This window comes from Dama dama, chromosome 6, assembly GCF_033118175.1.
Source record: "Dama dama isolate Ldn47 chromosome 6, ASM3311817v1, whole genome shotgun sequence".
NCBI lineage: Eukaryota > Metazoa > Chordata > Mammalia > Artiodactyla > Cervidae > Dama > Dama dama.
In genome coordinates, this window is record NC_083686.1 from 28,858,967 (window position 1) to 28,882,771 (window position 23,805).

The 23,805-nt window shown below is 37.3% G+C and overlaps 1 protein-coding gene across 2 annotated transcripts in view; it reads right to left on the bottom strand.

Annotated features, from left to right (window-relative positions):
- The window catches only part of NPFFR2 (neuropeptide FF receptor 2), an 83,574-nt gene that overhangs the window by 47,055 nt on the left and 12,714 nt on the right, over positions 1 to 23,805 (bottom strand). The window contains exon 2 of one of the 2 annotated variants that reach the window (XM_061145222.1): positions 876 to 989. The exons of the other annotated variant lie outside the window; for it this stretch is intronic. Within the exon in view, the coding sequence (XP_061001205.1) occupies positions 876 to 985 (110 nt within the window). The 5' untranslated portion in view covers positions 986 to 989. The remainder of the gene's footprint in view (positions 1 to 875; positions 990 to 23,805) is intronic. 2 annotated transcript variants of the gene reach the window in all.

A 23,805-nucleotide genomic window follows, 5' to 3' on the forward strand; every position in this document is an offset into this window, starting at 1 on the left:
TAGGCTACTCTTTTGTAGGTCATACTCCATCGCTCTTTGGACACAGCTAATTTTCAGATTATTAGAAAAAAATCTGTAGTCATAAATGAAATTAGTCAAAGGTGAGATTTAGATGCTCTTCACAAGACATAGCATTATATTTTTCTGCTTTCCTCATTAAAGTAGCTTAAATAGCATGGGTGTTATTCTCCAAAAGATTTAACAAAAAGAGGGTACCTTTATGCCACTCACTGATATATTTACTAAGTAAAGTAAGTGCTTCACTCTTATTAAGACAGTCAATCCTCATGATTGAATTATTAGTTAGAAGCTGTAATTATTATCTATATTTCAAAATTGAGGAAACTTGGAAATAAAGAAATGTGTCCAAAGACATTCAGCTAATGAAGGAAAAGTCACACACATGAACCTCAGGAAAACTCCAGAAGCTTATACTTGATCACCTCTATGCTATGTCAGCTAGACCCATCTGCTTGCTCCCTTCCCATTTTTTTTCTAAAAAAATTGGTCTATTTGAGTTCTCTACTTTGCTCATTTACTCATTTGTTAATTGATTCATTCAACACATATTTGTTGAATGCCTACCACGTGCTCCTATCTGTTCTAGGCACTGGAGATACAGCAGTAAACACAGAACAAGGAGGTTTTACTAGCAGAGTTGGGAAGAGCTAATAACAGGTACATGCATAATCTGCAAGGTGGAATATTAAGTAGGGTCAGGGGGATAGGAATTGCAAGGGTAGTGGTGACTGGTATTTCATATGGGGTCAACAGGGAAGCTTATAGGCTGAGACAAGATTCCTGAAGCAGTGCAGTGGTGAGACTTCTGCAGATCTCACAGGCTGTTGTCTTGATGTAACTTTTAAAATACTCACTTTTGTTTTCCAATAAAAGTGAATAGTCCCTCTGTCACTGGGGGAAGGGTGCGCCAGCAGAAGGAAATGAGACCGGGAATTGTGGTGGGATGGATCACCAAATGGACCATTTCGCTGGAACAGTGTGCATGAGAGAAAAATGGGTAAATTTTTTATTACTTTCTATTATAGTAGGAGAATAAATTCATTTTCATCAGAATTAAATATTTATGCTAACACATGACTAGCATTTTCTTTAAAAACATAAACATTGGACCTTTCTTTCTCTTTCAATTTCTTGGAAAAGAAAGCTTCCTTCAGACCAAACTTTTTCTCCCATTTCTTTAAAAATTGCTTATTATTTCTCCATCCCATTTCCTTCTTCTAGAATTAATATTATTTGCATTTTAGGTATCCATTATTCCCATCACATTGTATTTTATCTCAATTTTTTCCAAAGGACCATTTCTTTAACTTGATATTCCAGGTCACTAATTAAGTCTTCAATTATTAACATTATCTCCTTCCACTTGCCTACAAAATGATTTGATTCCAAAGGAATGATTTTCATTCTCAGTCTTTCAGTGCTCTGTGTGTTAAATTTTTAAAAGGTTCTTGATACCATTTTTATGCAAATTACCTTTGTCATATTCAGTAGTTTCTCCCTGAGCTGCCTGGGCTGGTTGTTTTCAGATTCCTCTCTCCGAACATGGGCTCCTCAGGTGGATTGACATTTGCCTACTCATGTCCAGGTTCAAGTTGGACAAGCAGGTGATGGTGCAAGCATCACCCTAGCAGCAATACATCTCAAGGAAGGAGTAGGGAACAAGGGTTCCCACCACTGTGGGCTAATGCTGTGCTCATCTGGAAGCTGTAAGCCTTTGCTGAGGCACTTGAAACCCTTTTATTAATAGATCTCTGGTGATAAGCATTAGTATTTCTTAATCTCAAGCTCTGGGATCAGTATATCCCTCCTGTGCAAACTCTCCTGTCATTCCACTGGGCTGCTAAATGTCCTCCCCAATTTGCCTCTTGCATACATCATCAATTTCACTTTTCTTCATCATCCATCTCTTTCAGAGTACTACTCCTGATGGATGAAATTGTGTTTGCTATCTTTTGGAGGCTATTTCTAAAATAGCCCCAATGATCTCTGCCTTCTGGTATCTATGTCTATGCCATCGTATCATCTGCCCTCCCTCTTCCTTGAATGGGTGCTGGACCTAGAATCTTGCTTTGAAAGGACAGAATATGACAAAATTTATGGAAGTCACTACTGAGGTTAGGTTACAAAGGATGGTGACTTCCATCTTGTTCATTCTCTGTCTCTGGCTATTCTTGCTTGCTTATTCTGATGAAGCAAGCTGACAAGTTGTAAGCTGCCTAGAGAGAGGAGCAAGGAATTGAAGGGGACCTAGGGCTAACAGCGCACAAGAAACTGAATCTTCCTAATGACCATGTAAGTGAGCTCAGAAGCACACCCCTCCCCTTCTGTGTCACCAGATGAATCCACAACTCTGGTATTGAACTTCACTGCAGTCTCATGAGAGATTGTGAGCCAGAAGACACAGCTAAAACATACCTCATTGCTTCTTGAGCCACAGAAACTATAAGATAAACGTTCTTTTAAACAACTGTGTGTAAGTGTGTGCTAACTCGCTTCAGTCGTGTCCAACTCTGTGTGACCCCATGTACTGTAGCCCACCAGGCTCCTCTGTCCATGGGTTCTCCAGGCAAGAATACTGGAGTCGGTTGCCGTTTCCTCCTCCAGGGGATCTTCCTGACCCAGGGATCAAACTGTGTCCTTTGCCACTAGCACCACCTGGGAAGTCCTTTAAGCAACTGAGTTTTGAGACAGTTACCTATTGCCGCAGATAAATTAACATCCCATCATTAATCATATTTTATCTCTATCATTTTCTGTCTGAGAGCACCTATTCTATTAGCTGGAGTTTTCCCATTATGAGTTACTTGTACACATCTCCTTGCCTTTATATACACAATTTCTTTTTATTTCTGCTACATTTTTTCCCCCTATCTGGTAAACTATAAACATACATTGAGACATAGTCACCGACTTTCTCCTCTGTGACTCATTCTCTGATTATGTAGGCAAATTTTACGACTCCCATCTTATATATGCTTTCATTCTGCTTTTCATATAGATTACCAGTCATTTCTTATGGCCAAGACAGTGTCCTTAGCACCTAGTAGGGTGACTAGCACATTATAGGTGAAAGACTGGATTTTCCTGCATTAACTTAAACCCTCTCTCGTGGTTTTTCCCATGTCCTGTTTCCCCCAGCTGGAAAATTTCACTTGGTCCTGAGTTAAAGTGGAGTTACTGAGAAATAATTACTCTTGTCTTTCTCAAGCAATACTGTAGATGATCTTGTTTATTTATGTCAATTAATATTTTGTCTTAAACTTTTGTGCTGAGTGCTTGAAACTGTGTTGCTCAACACTATAATATTTTTCTTTTACTTTTCTTCAGATTATTTCCACGTCCCCAAAATACTTAACAACACTTTTTTTTTTCTTTAGAGTCTGACTTCCTGCTGCACGGCAACACTAAAGGGAGACCATTCGTTTCTTCAAATTATCCTGTTTATTTCAACAGAGGCAGCAAGTATGTGTAGAAAGTAAAATGTTAAGAATGAATAAGCTCCTCTGACTTGTTTCTGTTGCCTACAGATTCTTTGAGAATAAGAAATTCAAGCCTGCTTTTGGTTATGAAAGCAAATATTCCAGGTTTCCCCTGAAATGTTTTTGAAATCTTTGCATATTTAGAAAAAGAATCAAAGACAGGGTAATGATGCTTTTCTGACTTTCCTAAACAAAAATACTTTTGAATTTAAGTATACACACTGCTAGGTTTTTTTTTTTTTTTAATCTTTGGGTCATGCACACTTATCTAGTGCTACAAAAATGCTGTGTAACAAACAGCCATACAAACTTAGAGGCCTATAATAATTTTGTTTTCCTTCTAAGGTTATTGGGAAATCTGATCATCTGAACTGCGCATGGTGGGGTTCACCCACATGTTTTTGAACAGCTATAAGTTGGCTTTGCTATTCTTGACTGGGTTTTCCCAGTGTGTCTGAGGCTTTGATTGGGACACTGAGCAGAGTCAGCTCTGCGTTCAGGTGTCTTCACAAGTCTCATCCTCTAGTACACTAGCTGGGACATGGCATGCTCTTGTGATAAAGACAGAGGAGCAAAAGAGTCAAAGTCACAAAGCCCAGGTCCTGGAAATACCATCACTTCCTGTTGACAAATGTCATAAGCACAGCCTAGACTCAAGGGGTAGAAAAAGTCTTAATCTCTTTAGGAGAGAAGAGTGTAGATACAGGGAAGGATGAAGAACTGCAACCATTTTTTTGTAATCTATTACAGTATGTTTACTTTTGAAAATTTAAAACATAAACTATAAATCCAGCTTGCAAAATATCTATATGACTACATTGCAACCAGTGCTTCTGGAAAAATAATTCTAGAGAAATTTAGGTTATAAAGTCATTTGTTTTTGTTTTATTATTTTATGGGTAGTGAGCAATTCTTTCAAGGAATTTTAATTCTTTAGACTTCTAAGATGAACATTTTGACCATCTGGTGATGTCCATGTATAGAGTCATCTCTTGTGTTGTTGGAAGAGGGTGTTTGTATGTCCAGTGTCTTCTCTTGGCCGAACTCTGTTCACCTTTTCCCTGCTAAATTTTGTACTCCAAGGCCAAACTTGTCTGTTACTCCAATTACCTCTTGAATCCCTACTTTTGCATTCCAGTCCCCTATGATGAAAAGGACATCTTTTTTTGGTGTTAGTTCTAGAAGGTCGTGTAGGTCCTCATAGAACCATTCAACTTCATCTTTTTTTGGCATTAGTAGTTGGGGTATAGACTTAGATTACTGTGATGCTGAATTGGTAGAAGACGGGAGATAGTGAAGGACAGGAAATCCTGGCATGCTGCAGTCCGTGGGGACTCAAAGAATTGGACATGACTGAGTGACTGAACAACAAGATGAACATTAGAAAAAAACAAAACACACATCTGTGATCCTACCCAAAAAAAAAGTGCTAAAAACTGAAATTCTTCCTTGGCCTTCAAAAAATGGTGATTAAAGGGTATTACTCTGAGTCCTCAGATAGTGATACCTCCCTTACCTAAGAGCAATGCTAATTAGACCCAAACTAGCTATCAGAATATGTTACCTTAAACATAAAGTACACCTGGAGATGTTAAATTATTATGACTCATGGGGAAAAATATCTTAAAACCTCATGTACAGTTACAAATAGATAATTTGTCAGATGTTTTTATTTGGATTTTGGCAAAATTGTACTCTATATTTAGATTTTAATAATAATTCCTTACCTCATTGAGTTTTATTATATGTCAAGCATTGCTTTACACAGTCTATCTGCATTAACTCTCAAAATTTCTTCAAGTTAGGGAAATTATCTACATTTCATAGCTAGCACAACCAAGTCACAGAGAAGTCAGGTCCTCACCAAAGGTCACACAACTGGTATGTGGTAGAAGCAGAATCTGACCCCAAGTAGGATGGCTCGTACCCATAACACCATGTCAGATTGCCTGGTAATAGCTGAGAGCCATTCTCAGCCTTGTCTGTATGCTCCCAGGTCACAAGAGCTGAAAAATCAAAAATCTTATTTTGCCCTGGGTTAGACAAGTGGTGAAAGGCCATTACGTGAGATTTGCAAGGTGGAGGAGAGCTAAGGAAACATACTCTGCCACTCCAACAATGGTGGGCATATATATAGGGTTTAGCGGATATACTCTTTCACTAACCTCTAACCTATATGTGTATACATATATACATACACACACGATGGACTGTTGTTCAACCTTATAAGAGAAGGAAATCTTATCATTTGTGGCAACGTGCATGGACCAAGAGGCTATCAGGCTCAGTGAAATAAGCCAGTTATAGGAAGATAAATACTGCATGATTCCACTCACAAGAGGTATCTAAAAACAGTCACTCTTAGAAGCAGAGAATGCAATATTGGTTGCCCAGGACTAGGCAGTAGAGGAAATAGGGAGTTGTTATTTAACAGTTTTAAAGTTTCAGTTATGCTAGATGAATAAAGTCTAGAGATCTGCTGAACAACAGCTTGCCTACAGTTAACATTATGATATTGTGCACCTCAGACTGTGTGAAGGGGGTAGATCTCATATTGTGTTATTACTACAAAGCAAACCCAAAACAAAGGGACCCAAGGAAACTCCAGGAAGTGGTGGCTTTATCTATTACCTTGCTTGGGGTGATGGTATCACAAGTGTTCTCATGTGTCCAAACTCATTAAATTGTACACATTGAATATAAGCAGTTCTTTGAAAATCAGATACACATAAATCAATAAAACTATTAAATAAATTTGAAAAATTTTAAAGTGAAATAAAGTAAGCTTCAGAACCTGGCAAAATATTATTATAAATTTAAATTAGGTATTGATTCTCTTGCCTCTGCTATTCCAGAAGTACTTCTTTACAGGAATAAATCAGCAGAGCCCCTGGAACCTGGGGTGCAGTTCTGTGTCTGAAAAAATCTCTCTCTCCATGGAAACTCTCAAAGACTACAAGAACTTGTTTACTTTTACTGTGTAAAGACAGCATATCTTCACTCCTTTACCTCAGGGCTTTGTCAAACTATGTCAATTCTTCGGCCCTGTTTCATAATCTAGTTCACAGGGACCTTACCCACCTTCCTGTTACTGGTCTACTAAAATGAGAAATCATATTAATCAGACCTGTTGAGCAGACATTAGCTAATACAGTTGATGCCTTGATAAAACACATGAATACCAGCAGGTAGGAGATAATAGCCATGAAAATTCAGGAACCTGGCATCTAATGAAGTGTCCAGGGAGATAATGGTCCAAGGCATGAATGGTTGAAAGGGAAAGCCAGTTGCTGCGTTTTTACCCTTTAGCAACTAAGAAACATGGCACTTGCTGGGTTCATCTGGATTTTACAAACAATATTTACTCATAGATAACTGATGTATTTGCTAACTAACCCCTAATATTGCTAAGTTTTAGAGAAGCCCAGAGCAAGAGGTTTTGCAGGAGATTTGCGCTATAGATCCTCAGCTACTCTGCCACTTTGGTCTTAAGGTTGTAGAGCTCTAGTTGTGTTTAAAAGATTTTGAAAGATTGCAATAATAAATGGAAATCCTCTCAACTCTAGAGTGATAAAAACACATCCAATCCTAAGGGTTTCACAGAAAACCTGTATTCTTCCATGAAAATGGCAAATTGCCTTTTCACAGTTTCTAGCTTGCTATTTTGCTTAGGTTGAGAGAGAACTGCTGATGGTAGAAAAATAAAAGATCATGTGACCTGATTTGTCTGTTGCACTCTGGGTATTACCCGATACACCAGGCTACAACATATATGATCAGACTTGTGTAGGTCCAGAAACTATAAGTTACGCAAATAAGTTCATTTCCTATCACATCTATTCTTGCTGTGTCACCACCTCTCCCTCCGTCCATACCTATGGCCTCTTGAAAAATTCCTGATGACAGGCTAAATGGTTCCATGAGATGTGGTGACACCAACCAAAAGGAACAGATGTGGCTCTGAGAGGCATCAGGTAAATCTTAGTAGACCCCAAGTTGATTAGTGCGTCTGGTTGTATAGTTTGTCTTGAGTGATTACCAAAGATATTGACATACAATGATTAATTGCCAATGATTAATGGACCAATGCTGCAGGACTGTACAGGGTCTGGGGAAGAAGTATACAGATTGAGCAATTTAAATGAGCACACGTTGTAAGTTTGTGTCTCATGGAAATGCCCACCAAAGGAGAGGCTCTCAGTAGTCAGGTATATAATACGACCTATTCCAGATAGTCACTTAGCCTCTTCCCCAAGCTGCTCTGTAGTTAGTTAACTGTTTTATCAACAAAGTATCCATGGATATTGCATCTGGTTCAATAGCATGTCTTCTTTCTTTGAAATTGACTAAGCTAACACCACTGCAGTGAGATTCCTTTCTTGCAAAAAGGACTCTTACTATGGATATAAATATGCCTTTTCTCCATGAAACACTTTTGTCAGCACTGCTATCTAAATTCTTACTGAATACATTATTCATTTCCATAGTGTGTTACCCATTATGCTTTCTGCTCAAGAAATATTTTATAGGAAAAGAAGGATGCAATCATATGGTACCTAGTGGATTCACCAATCTTTCCATGGAATCTATCATTCAGAAATAACGGGCTTTATAAAATAGTAGACTGGCCTCCTTGAGAAACAAAAACTTTTGGAATGACACCAGTACTACAAGTTACTCTTATTTTCTTTGAACCAACAATAAGATACTATTTTCCCCTACAAGAGAATACATAAGCTCTTGTACCAGGGGGTGAAAGTAGCAGCAACTCTGTTCTTCAGCACTCGTAATAATTCAATTGCAAAACTTTTCCATCCCAGCCCACCACCTTTAGGTTCTTTTGGTTTAAATTTTTTGTTCTTAAAGATAAATACTACTATTAGGGGACACAAAAATGGCTCCCATGAACAGGTAGTTGAGATCCCACTTAACTACTTTGGAATCACAGTGTCATTGAGCCAAGAGGCAAAGAAGAATCACTGTAGCAATTGAAGTAATTTATCAGATTATCAAGAGGGAGTAGGGTAGTTGTTATATACAATGAATGTATGTCTAGATCCTAGAGGATTCTTAATACTTCCATGTTCAGTAGTAAAACTGAATGGAATCTACACAAGCCAGCACAGGTAAGACACCAAGAATGAAGGTTGGGGTCAGTCAGCTTGGAAAAGAACACAGCCTGTAAACATCCCTACTGAGATCAAATGAACAAAGAATATGTGTTGAACAAAGTTATAAATATCAATTTTGGTCTAATGACAAAGTGCATAAATGAAGACTATATTAACTATGAACACTTTCTTCTTAAATGTTTTAGGTAATATATTTGTGCATGTGTGTGTATATACATATACAATTTTCCTTTTACCTTCTCCTCTTCCACCAGTATATTATATACAGTGTGTTTAAATTTAGAATTAGTCTTCAGATTACTAGATATCAAAGTGAAATTGTGACAGTTGAAAGAGGATTGAGCAACACACAATAATGGATACAGTGATTAGCAGGTTTCCTATATTTTGAGAGAGATTAAGCACATTTCCATGTCCATGAGAGAGATTGTCACAAATTTAGCAGACTTACATTGTTAATCTTATAATTTGGAGGGTCAACATGCATGGAAAGATGTATAAAAATGCTGAATAGCCAAAGGGATAGACTTTCCCATATGGCTGTTCCTGACTCAGCAGCATTCCCAGATCCTTCAATGCACTTCTTCATATCTTACCTTACCAGCAGTTTCATGTTAGACACTGATACTAAGATGTTGTTGCACTACTCAGATGTTGCACTACTCAGATGTTGTTTGGAAGGTGGAAGAAAGGTAGAAGCGATGCTACAATTCCTCTGGCAGCAAAAAAGGAGGAGCAAGGGCTTTGGCAGACTCAGGGCATTCTTGTAAGTCAGGCACCCCTGTGATGGGGAGCTGTGATCACCGGTGGCAATTTCTTTTGTGTCCTGGTTCTCTGAAGGTTTGGAGAGCATATGAGATCGAGCGGTAGCTTTCCTTTCATGGTTCCGTTTCTCTCAACAATTTCACCAACACCTAATAATCTGTATCAAATTTCTTCTTCCTTAAAACAGAATAGGTCTCTGGTTTTCTAACTGGAACCTTAGTGATACAATATCCTTAGGCTACATTGCTTCTTTAGTATAAGCTTTTGTGCCCAGCAATCTCCTTCAAAATCAGTTATATTCCTCTTCCATGTTGATCATTTAGTTGCTACATAAAGATAAATGTGGAGCATGGCATAAGACCCAGAGGAATCGGGTGGAGAGGGAGGTGGGAGGGGGGATCGGGATTGGGAATACATGTAAATCCATGGCTGATTCATATCAATGTATGACAAAACCCACTGGAAAAAAAAAAAAAAAAGAAAAAAGAAAAAAAAAAAAAAAACAAATAAAAGTTTGGATTTTTGGAGAGATGAGTTATGCAATTCAAACTTAACCAAATTGTATTTGCATAAAAATATAAAATTTCTAGATATAAACCAAACATTTTAAAAAAACCCTTAGATATTTTAGTAGATATCATAATACATTTTAAAACTGCAATAAGAACAAAAGGGATAACATCTAACTGTTCTAATATATGTCAAAATTTGTGCTTGTGGAATCCTGAAAATGTTGACCAACAAAAATTATTTCTCTTAAATTTTTGAATGATATTTTAAAGTTTCTATTGCTTTGATATTAATTTGCAAATATTGAACTTAGCTGTGAAAGCTGAGCTATTATCATGTTTAAAATAGTCAATATTTCTGTGTCTTTTAAGCTAAAACTAAAGCTATTTATTATGACTCTAGTGACCATGAAAATGACAAATTCAGAGTTCTGTATAAGTCTTTGCATTGCTAGACTACTTGGCTTCCCTGGTGGCTCAGATAGTAAAGAATCTGTCTGAAGTGCAAGAGACATGTGTTCACCCCCTGGGTTGGGAAGTTCCCCTGAAGAAGGGGACGCCTACCCACTCCAGTTTTCTCACCCACTCCAGTTTTCTTTCCATAGACAGGGGAGCCTGGCAGGCTACAATCTATGAGGTTGTAAAGAGTTGGACTCAGATTAGAGGCTAAGACTTCATTTGCGCTACTATTGTCTATTAATTATGTAAATTTCATTGAAGATAAGGGTGATAGTGGTTTAGTTGTTCAGTCATATCTGACTCTTGCTACCCCATGGACTGTAGCCCACCTGGCTACTCTGTCCATGGGATTCTCCAGGCAAGAATACTGGGGTGGGTTGCCATTTCCTTCTCCACGGGATCTTCCTGACACAGAAATCGAACCCAGGTCTCCTGCATTGCAGGCAGATTCTTTATGGACTGAGTTATGAGGGAAGCCCCCATTTAAGATAATAGTTGATCTAACAGGTCTTCTATGCTTTGCTATTTACTATCATTCTTTTGAGAAAAAGTAAGCATTTTTCTCTTTTGTAATAAGATATTGTTTGCTTATAGTGAGAGGAACTCATGTACAGTGTATGTAATTCCAGATATTCAGACCCATTGCAGTATACTTCACTTAAGACATCAAGACTAACAGTGAAAATAGTAATGTGGTGTGGAAAGAAATCATATTAACTTTTCTTGGAAGTTTAGGTAGCAGCCTTTCACACTTTTGTTTCTTCCCTTCAACCGAATTCATTTTTAATTTAAAAAGAAATAAATCCTTTAGAATATGTCCACTTTGCAAGATCTAGCCCCCAAAAAAAAACTGGAGAAAGACAATTTTTTTTAATATGCTGATAAGTTGGGGGTCTGATAGACTCTAAATAGTCTTCCCTATCCTACTTTTATATTTTATGTCTCATTTGAACAAAGAAGGGAAGATAAGAAATATTGCCTTAATATAATCTCACCAAAAAATATTAGGGCTATCACTTCACATCATGTCAAGCTTATAACACAGGGAAATCTTTTCATCAATTGTGGCAGTGAGACTAATTCCTTGGTTCCTTCCTTAAGCCTAAAAATGCATTTTATTTTACTTCCAGGCAAGTGGGTAGAGTTACTGTTTTCTAGTTGTACCTTCATTACGTGAAAGGATGGAGGACTGTCTTTGCGGAAGAACTGATTCAATTACAGTTTTAAAAAAATGATAGCTTTCATTCCCACATTAGCTTGATCTTTTTACAATGTCAGTGACAAAGAGAAGTATTTCACTGGTTAAGAAGAAAATAAACTGGGAAATTTTATTGTGCAACAATTTAACTTTATTACTACCTGCAGAAGGCACTAGCAGTGGGAAGAAAAAATTGAATTTTTAAAAGTCAAACAAAAGGATTAGCTTTGTGATGGCACATTTTAAAATTGATTTGTAAACTTAACCTATTGTCCTAAAAGGTATAGAGGGCTGCAACAAATAGGAAAAACAGATGTTGAACCTCTAAAGTGAAGCTCTCTGTCCCAGAATACCTCTTAGCGCCTTGGTGTACAACACCCAGTATTAATATTGCATGCTGCCAAGACCTCATCCTCTTAGTTTTTAATCATATATAAGTCAAGCTTTCCTTTCCCAGAAATTCCACTCAACATTTTCCCTAAATTATTCTGGCAACTGCATTCTAACCAAACATACTTAAGAAAAACCTTAGATCACACTAGAACTCTTTATGACACTGCTCACTGCCATAAAACAAGATAAGGAACATAGAAACACATAAGGAACACATTTCCCATTGTAAGTTCTTTCACCAGTCAGCAACCTAGCCATCATCTCTTCTTCTGATCATTAAGTTCACATAAGACCACTACCATAGGACCAGAGAGCACAAATTGGCTTTAACAACCATTAAGATGATAGAAGAAAACCCACATGTCTAAAGACACAATCTACTATTGGGACACCAGGTCACGATGGCAGCACTCTTTGACCCACATTGCAGGAAGACAGTTACATATGCTAATGAACTGGTTCTGGAACTCCAATTTGGTTTAATTCCATAGCAGAGATAATCTTTATCCAAAAAAAAAAAAAAAAGATGAAACTGTAAATTTAAAAAAACTTAGTGAAATAATTCAAAATAAATCATTAACAGTCCAGAAATGTTATTTTCCCTAAGCTTGTTCACAGGCTGACAAAGAGGTGACTATTCTTTTTTTTTGTCTATTTTTGGAGGTATCGGGTCTTAGTTGTGGCACACGGGCACACTTAGTTTCCCAGTGGCATGTGGGCATTAGTTTCCTGACCAGGGATTGAACCCATGTCACCTGCATTGGAAGGCGAATTCTTAACCACTGGACCACCAGGGAAGTCCTTAGAAGAGATTATTCTCTAACTAGCCATGGATACTTTAGAAAACTAGTCAGGTTGCTAGACTGTCACCAAAAGCCAGATTCCAGAAGACAGGGCACATGTAACACCAGTGTTCCAGCCAGACTGACATTCTAGAACCAGACTCCTCTTAACTATAGAGTTACATTTTCAAAATTCTAAAATTTTAAACGTTTTATTTGTAAGCAATTCCAGAATTATAGGTCAGTTACAACAAGAATACAAATAACTTCCATATAGTTTTCACTCAAATTCCCCAATTGCTGACATTTTGCCATATTTATTCTATCATTTTTCTATGTATGTGTAGTATTTTCTGAACTCTGTGGCAGTAAGATACTGATATAAGTCCCCTTAAATCCCTAAAAACTTTGATCTCTTTCACAGCTGCAAAACAATGATGGAAATCAGGAAATTATCATTGATAAAAGCACTGTCTCATAGGTCTTACGCAAATACTACCACCTTCCGACACTGTCCTTTAGAACCAAAGAAATCTTTCTCTGGTTACGTATTTCCATCCTCCCCTCCTATCTTTCATAACCTTGACTTCCTGAAAAGTATTATGGGATGTCACCCCATTGTCTAGTGTCGCCTCAGGAGTAGATTCACATTCTGCACTTTTGGCAGAAGTAGCACAGAAGCAATTTTAAGGAGGGCATCATATAAGAAAGCACACACTAGGATTTGTACTATCACAGAAGAGGCTGACCTTCATTTGCCAGGTTTCTCCAATGTGGAGTTTTTTCCCCTTTCCTCTTAAAAGTATATGGTGGGAAACACTCCAAGATAATGGAAATATCCTATTTCTCAGTGCCGTGGGTTGAAGTGTGGCTTCCCCAAAACTGCAATGTGGGAGACCTGGGCTCGACCCCTGGGCTTCCTCTAATTGTGGTGAGCAAGAGCTCCTCCGCGGCTGTGGCATGCTCACTCACTGTTGTAGATCCTCTTGTGGAGGTCAGGCTCTGGAGGGCAGGCTCAGCAGTTGTGGGGCACGGGCTTAGTTGCCCCGAGGCATGCAGAATCCTCCTGGACCGGGGATCGAAACCATATCCTCAGCACTGACAGGCAGATGTTTAACCCACTGGACCACCAAGGAATCCCCTCGTATTCTTGAGTTATAAAAGTTGTTTCTGTATTCTGGATATAAGCCCTTTGGTAAGTTACGTGTTCTGTTCCGGTATTTTCTCCTAGTTTGTGGAATGTCTTTGTTTTTCTGATTGTGTCTCTTAAAGAGTGTAAGTTTTTCTCTTTGATTTTGATAGTTAACGATATCTTTTTTTAATGGTTTGTTGTTCTGCCACATTTAGGAAATCTTTACCTACACAAGTTTGAAAAGATTTTCTTCTACTTTTTTAATGGAAATTGTATAGTTTTAGCTCATATTATGCTTGTGCTCAATTTTAGTTCATCTTTTGTTTGTGATGTGAGGTAAGGGTCGAGAAAAAAAATTTTAATGGAGATATCCAGTTGGTTCAGTGTAATTTATTGAAAATATTATCCTTTTCTGATTGAATTACATTGGATAATTTTTCTTAAATAAATACCAAATGAGTGTGGGTCTATTTCTCTATTATTGTTCTATTGATCTATATGTCTATGCTTAAACTAATAACACTATCTTAATTACTGTAGCTCTACAATAAATCTTGAAATTAAGTAGTCTAAATCCTCCAAATTTGTTCACTTTGCAAGAGTTTGTCTCTTCTATGTTCTTTGTTTTTCCTTATAGATTAACATCTTACCATTTTCTTTAAAATGCAGAGATGTGTTTGGATTATACTGCATCTGCAAATCAATTTGAAGCAAGTTAAAAACCTCAAAATTGAGTTTTCAAATCCATGAATGTGGATTCAACATATAAATATGGTATTTACCACTACTTATGATTTTTAAAGCTAGGAATATAAGAGAATTACCTCTACCTGATAACAAACATCTATGCAAACCACACACTTGCTATCATAGTTTTGGTAAAATCACTGAAAACTGTACCTATAGATAAGGAATAGGTAACTATGCATTTACACTGCTTTAATGTCATACTCGAGGTGTAGCAATTATATAAAAGACAAACAGCTCAGGAGGACTGAAACTATTCACATAAAGGCATGATTGTGTACATAGAAAATCCCATATCTATGAAAAGTCATCATAAATAATAACTAAGCAAATCTTAGAATATAAGGTCAATTTACAAATGTCAATCATATTTCTATATACTAGAGACAGAAAAGTAGAAAGTAAAAATTTTAAAATTGCTTGATTTTAAATGAATCAAAAATAAAATATATCAGAATACAATTAAGAAAATATGTGTAAAACTCATACACTTAAAACTACAAAACTTTTCTGATAGACATTAAAGAATACAATTTCTGATAGACATTAAAGAATACAATAAAGAATACTGCTCCTAGTATTTCTCTTTCTGGAGAGAATATTAATACAATCTTTGGCTCCCTGTTTTCCAGTTCTCTTTTCCATGCTGTTTTCCCCCATCTCCCCTAGATCCACTTTGCTCTCCACAAGGGGTTGAGGGGGACACCTTGAAAAACATCTCTACTGTAAATCAGTGTCTTTATTGTTGCTTTCTGCTTGCAGATAACTTTGGAGCAGTCTCTGTCTTCTGGCTAATGGCAATAGTATACTGTGTGACATTATTGGTTCTTGTTGATCTAAACAGTTTGGAGGCTCAGACTTACATACAGAATACTTAACCTGGCTACTCTGGATATAGCCTAGATAATGTTTTAAAAATAAACCAGCCTTCCTAACAAAATCGTGCCATTTGTATAGACGTGGATGGACCTAGAGACTGTCATACAGAGTTAAGTATGAAAGAGAAAAGCAAATATCATAAATTAAGCCATGTATAATGCGGGATCTAACTTCCCAGGTGGCTCATAGGTAAGGCATCTGTCTGCAATGTAGGAGACCCAGGAACAATCCCTGCACTGGGAAGATCCCCTGGAGAAGGGAACGGCAGCCCACTCCAGTGTTACTGTCTGGAAAACTCCATGGGCAGAGGAGCCTGGTGAGCTACAGTCCATGGAATCGCAGAGTCAGACATGACTGAGCGACTAACACACATACAAACAAGTTGTGTAAAATGTGTAAAGGTGGGATCTAGAACAATGGTATAGATGATCTTATTCACAAAGCAGAAATACAGACACAGATGTAGAGAACAAACATATGGATGCCAAGAGGGACAGGGGTGGGTGAGCTAAATTGGGAGATTAAAACTGATATATATGATACTGATTTGTTGTTGTTGTTCAGCTTCTAAGTCATGTCCAACTCTTTGTGACCCCATGGACTGCAGCACACCAGGCTTCCCTGTCCTTCACTATCTCCTGGAGTTTGCTCAGATTCATGTCCATTGAGTTGGTGATACTATCTAAGCGTTTCATCCTCTGCCACCCCCTTCTCTTTTTGCCTTCAATCTTTCCCAGCATCAGGGTCTTTTCCAATAAGTCAGCTCTCCTCGTCAAGGGGTCAAAGTATTAGAACTTCAGCATCAGTCCTTCCAATGAATATTCAGGGTTGCTTTCCTTTAGGACTGACTGTTTTGATCTCCTTGCAGTCCAAGGGACTCTCCAGAGTCCTTTCCAGCACTACAATTCAAAAGCATCAGTTCTTCAGCACTCAGCTCTCTTTATGCTCCAGCCATCATATCTGTACATGACCACTGGAAAAACCATAGCTTTGACCAGATGGACCTTTACTGGAAAAGTGATGTCTCTGCTTTTTAACAGACTGTCTAGGTTTGCCATAGCTTTTCTTCTAAGATGCAAGCTTCTTTTAATTTCATGGCTGCAGTCATGTACAAAATATATAACTAATGAGAACCTACTGTATGGCACAGGCAAGTCTCCTCAGTGCTCTGTGGTGACCGAAAGGGGAAGGAAATAGGAAAAAGAGGGGATCCATATGAGTCCATATCTGATTCACTTTGCGGTACAGCAGAAAGTAACCCAACATTGTAGTGACTATACTCCAATAAAAGCTAATAAAAAGTTAAATTAACCAGTCTTCCTAAACGGAAGAATGTGTTTGGCGTTGCATACATGGCCAGTTGTGTCTGACCCTTTGCGACCCCATGGACTGTAGCCCCCCAGGTTTCTGTGTCCATGGGATTTTCCAGGCAAGAATACTGGAGTGGCTTTCATTTCCTTCTCCAGGGGATCTTCCCAATCCAGGGATCGAACCTGTGTCTCCTGTATCTTTTGCATTGACAGGCAGATTGTTTACCCCTGCGCCACCAACCTAGGGTTAAATTTCATATTTGATGTGCGAAAATAACACACTACATGGGAAAGATGTGTGAAGAAGAAGAAAACTTGTTATTTCATCTTAGATAACTCTAGTACAAGTGAATAATGCATTTCAATTGGAAATAGCGCTCTATTTAAATCCCTTTTCTTATAACTTGACCTGTGGGCATGAGATTTATCACTGATGATATCAAATTGTTTCTTCTGCAATTACTGTATTCACACTTGGTCAACCTTTACTGATAAGATTTTCCTTTTATTTGTGTTACTATTAACAGTTTTCTCTTCTCTGTTTACATAAATGTCTTGCATAGACAGTCAAAGAAAATTCACCATGGTACTGGTTTTCCAGCTACGGAGATGCTAATGTGAGAACAGTTTTAATTATATGTCTATAAAATAATTTCTCCTATCGAGAATAGAATTGTGGACACAGTGGGTGAAGGAGAGGGTGAGAGAAACTGAGAGAGTAGCATTAAAACATACACAATACCATATGTAAAACAGATAGCCAGTGGGAATTTGATTCATGTTGATATATGATAGAAACGAACACAATACTGTAAAATAATTATCCTCCAATTAAAAATAAATTTCTAAAAATAAACTAGAAATGTGGAAGGCTTCCCCCTAACTTTTTGGTATTTAGATAAAGGCCATTAAGTATGTGTGACTATAGGTTTATTCTAAACTGAGCTTGTATCTATCTCACCTCAAAGGCTAGCATTCTCTTCCGCTAATATAAAATCTGCAAGGTCTAATAACTGATATTTGGAATTCTTGATATAAACATGAACTAATGAACCCAAGAGAACATAGTTTGTGGATCACACTTTGTAAGGTAAATCTTAGTTATCAAATACTATAATGTGCAAGGCTACAATTGTTATAGTTTAAAAAATTCTCCTATTAAACATTTCCCGTCTTTAAAATAAACAGCAAATAACATTCTGCAGATCGATCCATGGTAGTCTATGTTCTACAGCTTTAGCTAAACGATAGCTTCCTAGGTCCTTTTGCTCATATTTACCAAAATAACCACTCTCAAAAGTCTTATTGCACAATATCCTAGCAAGCTATATTAAAATTAGCCCATACTGAATGCACTGGAACACACACATGTCCTTTATGAAGACATAAAGATATAACAAAAGGCTAATCAAGGAAACAACTCAACCTTGAAACTATCAAATTCCATCTAATTAAATGTATCTTGGCTCTTATTTCCAAATAATAATTTTAAGAAGACAAGCTCTAAGCTCAAACACTTTTGCAAACACTGTTATCCTTGTTATTTACTTATAGAGTAAACAACCCAATTATGTTGTGTAACAGAGCACTAAAACTATTAAACATAAGCTTAAAGGCTAGGTTTTAAAGTATTTGAATATGAGATAAGTACTTTCAATTTTAATAACGTGTTCCACAGAGAACAGGTTAGTTGACCTAGTAGTACTCCTTAATGCTTTACTCACAAAGTTTTCAGAGGAGTGGGAATGTTTTCCTTTTCTTTGTTGGAAGGTGTATTGCTATTTTTCTTTATAAGATCCTCAAAAGTTGTGACCTTGTGGTGGATGGCAGTATGCTCTAGCAGAAAAGATATCAAGTAAGAGGATAGGAAATGTGACACCTCATCTTGGCTGTCCCTAAGTTATGTGGCTTGATATTTATACATTTTAGTTTGATATTTATACATTATAGTTTGATAATCTATAAAATTAAGAAGAGAATAAAAATTATGTCTACTGTTCTTTCTAGCTCTAAAAGTTCATGTTAGCTTCAATGAAACTCAAGATTACCGATCACAAGTGGAAAAATAGTGTGAACTTATTGGAAAAGGAGATAAGGAAAAAAATTTTGGTCACATTACCAAAGGACTATAAAGAAAGCCTCAGTAGTCATATTTCTTGCCACCAATCACTTCATTTAAAACATAATTTTCTCACACAAGAGGCTTGTGCAGTTGTATATCATTAATATGTATATTTTTCTTTTAGATAATTCTCAAGAAATTTATTTTTTCCATTAGGTACTTCTTTCATTCTCTCACATGAGATCTTTCACATGAATATAGATGTATTGCAGATTGCCTCAACTAACACTTGTGAGATAATAAGTAGCAAAGGAAAATTACTATTGCAATTTACATTTCAAAAATTATTTTTCCCAATTAAAAAGAGTGCATGATAATTAGAAAATACAGAAAATATAAACAAAAATGGAAAACCCAAATTAGTACCACTAGAGGTAGAATCTCCTCCTCCTGAAATGTTTCCATATTGAAAGAAATTTTCTCAGATAAGCCTTCTGAGTCTTTAGTCACTCCTCTGATAAGACTTAAGGAGTCTGGGAGAAAAAAAAAACTAAAGAATCTGTCCTTTCTATTACTCTTTTGGAACTTGCTGCCTATAAGGATTATATGATCTGTATTTATAATAATTGTATGAACTGTTTTTTTTCCATGTATATGAGGAATTAAGTGGAAAACTGTCTAATTTAGGAACAACTTTTAGAGGAAATTCCCTTGTCCACAGCCTCATCACGTTCTCAAACAGCAGTTTATCAGTAATAAAGCTGTTTTTTTCATTGAAATATAGCTGACTTACAATATTGTGTTAGTTTCAGGTATACATGAAAAGTGATTCAAATAGGTAGATGGAGGGAATTTCCTGGCAGTCCAGTGGTTAGGACTCCTTGCTTTCACTGCCGAGGGTGCAAGTTTCAATCCTGCTTAGGGAACTAAGATCCCACAAGCCATGTGGCACAGCTAAAAAAAAAAAAAAATATCAAGTTCAGATAAATAGATGTAAATATTCTTTTTCAGATTCTTCTTCATCATAGGCTATTGTAAGATGTTGAATATAGTTCCCTGTGTTAAACATTAGGTTCTTATTTATCTATTTTATATATGGTAGTACATAGAAAGTGAAGTTGCTCAGTCATGTCTGATTCTTTGCAACCCCATGGACTGTAGCCTACCAGGCTTCTCCGTCCATGCGATTTTCCAGGCAAGTGTAATGGAGTGGGTTGCCATTTCCTTTTCCAGGGAATCTTCCTGTCCCAGGGATCGAACCCTGGTCTCCCGCACTGTAGGCAGATGCTTTACCCTCTGAGCCAGCAGGGAAGCCCTGTAATGTGTATCTATTAGTAATTTATCCCTCCCCTCACCCTTTCCCCTTTGGTAACCATAATATTGTTTTCACTATCTGTGAGTCTGTTTCTATTTGTAAATAAGTTCATTGGTATTAGTTTTTAGTTTCCACATAAGTGATATCATATAATATTTACCTCTGTCTGACTTATTTCACTCAATATGATATTCTCTAGGTCCATCCATTTTCCTGCAGATGGCAACATTTCACTTTGTTAAGTCTAATAGTATTCTATTGTACATACACACCAAATATTTTTAAACCAGCTGTCTGTTAATAGACACTTAGGTTGCTCCCGTGTCTTGGCTATTGTAAAGAGTGTCGCCATGAACACTGAGGCATATGCATCTTTTCAAATTAGAGCTTTCATCTTTTCCAGACACGTGCTCCAGAGTGGGATTGCCGGATCATATGGTAGTATCTCCATTCTCAGCTTTTTAAGGAACCTCCATACTGTTTTTCACGTTGCTTCACCAATTTACATTCACACCAACAGTGTAGAGGGGTATAAAGCTATTATTTTAAGTCTCCATGACTTAAACTTCCACCTCTATGTCTAAAAGGCTCCAAACTCAAGTGGGCAGAAAAGAAATTATTATAAAGTGAAAAACCTTATAGAACCCCAACTATTAATATGTCAGCATATTTTTTCTATGATTTTTATTCATTCATTCATACATTAATTCATGCATTCATTCAGTATGTTCTGCTATTAACTAAACACAATACTCAGACTTACCAACCTTCAAAAAACTAATAGTCCTGCATAAAAGACAAACAGTAGTCAATTAACTATAATACAAGGATGATGACTAGTATGAGTGTGAACTTTGAGCTCTAAGGCAAGCAAATCAGGGAGACCTTTCTAATCTGGACTGGACAGGCCTCCTGTGGGGGACGGGAAAAAATCAAGTCAAGAGTAAGTTGTACTGAGTCAGAGGATAGGCACTTGGGTGGGGGTAGGTCAGTGAGAATTACAGAATTCAATATTCACCAAAACTGAGAGGGAAGAGACCCTGGCAGAAGTTTACTTTGGCTAAAGCCTAGAGATGGAGAGAGAGCATCATGCAAGGGAAGCTCCACATAATAAACAGATACGGGTCAAATCAAAAAGCACCTTTTATGCTGTAACAAAAACTTAGGTGGTTACCCTAAGGCAGGGGTTTCCCAGGTGTCACTAGTGGTAAAGAACCTGCCTGCCAATGCAGGAGACCTACGAGACACAGGTTCAATCACTGGGTTGGGAAGATTCCCTGGAGGAGGGCACGGCAACCCACTCCAATATTCTTGCCTGGAAAATCCCCATGGACAGAGGAGCCTGATGGGCTACAGTCCATGGGGTCGCAAAGAGTCGGACATGACTGGAGCAACTTAGCACACACGCATCCTAAGGGCAATGGATGCTAAACATAACCAAACATTATTGCTTATGGGGTTTTTATTCAGCATTTTTGATTTACTAATAATGAAATAAATGATTTTATATTAAAGCTGCATTTCAAAAGTTTTTCTGATGACTAAATACTATTTTATATCTATACTAAATTATTTTGAGATTACCTAAAACTTTACAGTGCCACAACCATAACATATACAGTTCTTATTTCACTAGTATCAGTTCAGTTCAGTTCAGTTCAATCACTCAGTTGTGTCCGACTCTTTGCGACCCATGAATCGCAGCAAGCCAGGCCTCCCTGTCCATCACCAATTCCTGGAGTCCACCCAAACCCATGTCCATCGAGTCGGTGATGCCATCCAGCCATCTCATCCTCTGTTGTCCCCTTCTCCTCCTTCCGTCAATCCTTCCCAGCATCAGGGTCTTTTCAAATGAGTCAGCTCTTCACATCAGGTGTCCAAAGTATTAGAGTTTCAGCTTCAGCGTCAGTCTTTCCAATGAACACCCAGGACTGATCTCCTTTAGGATGGACTGGTTGGATCTCCTTGCAGTCCAAGAGACTCTCAAGAGTCTTCTCCAACACCACAGTTCAAAAGCATCAATTCTTCGGCACTCAGCTTTTTTCACCGTCCAACTCTCACATCCATACATGACTACTGGAAAAATCATAGCCTTGACTAGATGGACCTTTTTTGGCAAAGTAACGGTTCTGTTTCTAAATATGCTATCCAGGTTGGTCATAACTTTCCTTCTAAGGAGTAAGCGTCTTTTAACTTCATGGCTGCAATTATCATCTGCAGTGATTTTGGAGCCCCCCAAAATAAAATCTGACACTGTTTCCCCTGTTTCCCCATCTATTTCCCATGAAGTGATAGGACCATTTTTAAAAAATTTAGTTATAAGCTATTGCTGTTCAGTCACTCAGTTATGTCCGACTCTGCGACCCCATGGACTGCAGCACGCCAGTCTTCCCTGTCCTTTTCTATCTCCTCGAGTTTGCTCAAACTCATGTCCATTGAATCGGTGACATTAGTTGTTAGAGATCAACAAAACTATATTTTTGCTTCACATTTTTAAAGTTGTTATTAAAATGACAGAATCTTTATAAATATTTTAAGCCATTTATATATATTTTTCCATTTTGTAACTGCTTTTGCATGATACTTGTCCATTAATATATGAACTCAATCTTAGTGTTTTTCTTATTGATTTAAATGAGACCTTTATCAAATAATATTTTAATTATTTTTACATTTTTAGAAAGCTTTTCTCACATTTTTCTGACTTTTCAACTTTAAATTTTTACTATATTTTTAACTTTTTATTTTTTGAAACATTTTAAGGATCAATATAAAGGTCATAATATTATAGACAAGACTTACATATTGAAAAGTATTAATATCTATCTTATTTGTTGCAAGACTGCTATTTTTATAAATGAAATAAAATGTGATGAAGTAAAGCTTCCCAATGCTTTGTCTTTTTGGCTTCAGGCAATCATTTTTACATTCTCCCTACAGATATTTGCAAGCAGTAAAATATATTGATTTGTGGGGATTTGGGTTACTCTTGATCTCTAGTTATCATAGTGAATATTTAATTCTGAAACATTTTTCTTTTTGACCCAACGTAGCATTTTCCAAGATACTTCCATGTGCATATAGATAGATCTAGTTCATTCTTTGGACTCTGAATAATAATAATAATAAAACATTTAATGAATTTTCTCTGTGTAACAGCCAATGTTCTACACACATTACATGGATTAACTTGTCTATACTGAACTCTTGAGGTAGGTGTTATCCATATTTTACAGAGCTACAGGATAAATAGCTGTCTGAAGTTATGACAGTGTTAGTCTGTCCGACTCTTTGTGACCCCAAGGAATGTAGCCCACCAGGCTCCTCTGTCCGTGGAATTCTCCAGGCTAGAACACTGGAGTGAGTTGCCATTCCCTTCTCCAGGGGATTGCAGGATCAAACCCAGCTCTCCCATGTAGCAGGCAGATCCTTTATCATTTGAGCCAACAGGGAAGCCCCAAGTTATGACAGAGCCGTGCTCAAATCTTCCCAAAGTCTCTCCACTTAACCATTGCATGACAGCTGTTGTTCTTTGTCCTTGGTGGTAGTATTCATCACATGAGCATTTCTCCATTTCCTAATTACAGAAAATTGTTTCCATTTTCTCATTAACACTCTATGA